Source organism: Aplysia californica, unplaced genomic scaffold, assembly GCF_000002075.1.
Source record: "Aplysia californica isolate F4 #8 unplaced genomic scaffold, AplCal3.0 scaffold00352, whole genome shotgun sequence".
In the NCBI taxonomy this organism is placed as follows: Eukaryota; Metazoa; Mollusca; class Gastropoda; order Aplysiida; family Aplysiidae; genus Aplysia; species Aplysia californica.
Window position 1 is genome coordinate 283492 of NW_004797622.1, and position 1465 is coordinate 284956.

At 44.4% G+C, this 1465-nt stretch overlaps 1 protein-coding gene across 1 annotated transcript in view; it reads right to left on the minus strand.

The window, feature by feature from the left end:
• The window catches only part of LOC101860829 (transient receptor potential cation channel subfamily M member 8), a gene marked incomplete in the record, with an annotated part of 11612 nt that overhangs the window by 3290 nt on the left and 6857 nt on the right, over positions 1 to 1465 (minus strand). The window contains 1 exon segment of the mRNA XM_005102977.2: positions 589 to 849. Coding sequence (XP_005103034.2) covers positions 589 to 849 — 261 coding nt within the window.

A 1465-nucleotide genomic window follows, 5' to 3' on the forward strand; every position in this document is an offset into this window, starting at 1 on the left:
GGAGAGAGGGAGGGAGAGAGGGAGGGAGAGAGGGAGGGAGACAGGGAGGGAGAGACTGGGAAAGAAAGGGGGAGAGATGGAAGGAAAGAAGGAGACAAACCGTTAAGACTGCTTTAGAATCTTCCATCTCTAGTTATGCAATCCCTTTTATTGATAGTAATCATATGTCTTTAAAGCTCGACAAAAGGATATACACGGTGGCCTATGTGTAGAGACATACGATCTGACCATCCCATGGTGAACTATATGTAGAGAGATATGATATCACCATCCCATGGTGACCTATATGTTGAGAGATATGATATTACCATCAAATTGTGACATATATGTAGAGACATACGATCTCACCATCCTATGGAGACCTATATGTAGAGAGGTATGATCTCACCATTATATGGTGACCTATATGTAGAGACATACGATCTCACCATCCTATGGTGACCTATATGTAGAGACACGCGATCTCATCATCTCATACTGACCTATATGTTGAGACATACAATCTCACCATCCCATATTGACCTATATGTTGAGACACGCGATCTCACCATCCTATGGTGACGTATATGTAGAGAAACGCGATCTCACCATCCCATACAGCATGGTGACCAGAGGACCGAGGCGTTTGTGAGCGGCAAAGTTGTTGAGGATGCGGAAGAAGAACATGATGAAATTGATGCTAAACACAATCCTGGCCCAGATGACGTCCTGACCCGTCAGCGTGGCGTTCAGGAATAAGGCCAGAAAAAAGGTCACGCAGAGTGTGACGTCATAGCGGTTCCAATGACTTATGTACCAGTAGCGACAGTACTTGGATAGCTGGGTGCTGCGGCGCATGTTGCTAATGAACTGTGAGGGGAGTGGGGGAGAAAGGGGGATTGGTCCAGGGGGCATTGGGGGGAGGGCGGAAGGGGGGAATTGGGAGGTCAGGGGAGCAGGGATAGGAAGGGGAGCGGGGATGTTAGAAAAGTATTAGTTTATGTTTATTAATTATATAAGCGTATATATGTCATGACATGGTGGAAACAGGCGATGTCACTCTCAGGGCATATGGAGTAATTTTGGAACATCTTAAAGCGAGTTCATTTGTCTTGCTTTGGGTGAAAAAAACCCCAACTCATTAATGATGTCTTGAACAGAAGTCGAGATATTTGCGACTGAAGGACGTGAAGGTCGCCTGGTGTCAGAGGTCAAATTTGCGAGAAAATGGTCGCCAAAGTTTGGTGACTTCCAAAGCTTGAGTGTCCATGGAGACTGGCAAATTTCCATTTTTGTGCCTTTGATTAACGTTTTTTTCATTTAAAAATGCACACTAAAATGCATTTTTTCAAGTGGACATAAAAGGTGATGAGCCAAATAAAGGAAATTCGAAAAAAATTGCTCAACGGTCAGAAAAGCGCTGTTTTCTTTGGTTTCATTACTTCCACGAGCGCCTGATTTCACCACGCTGCCTCATATATATATC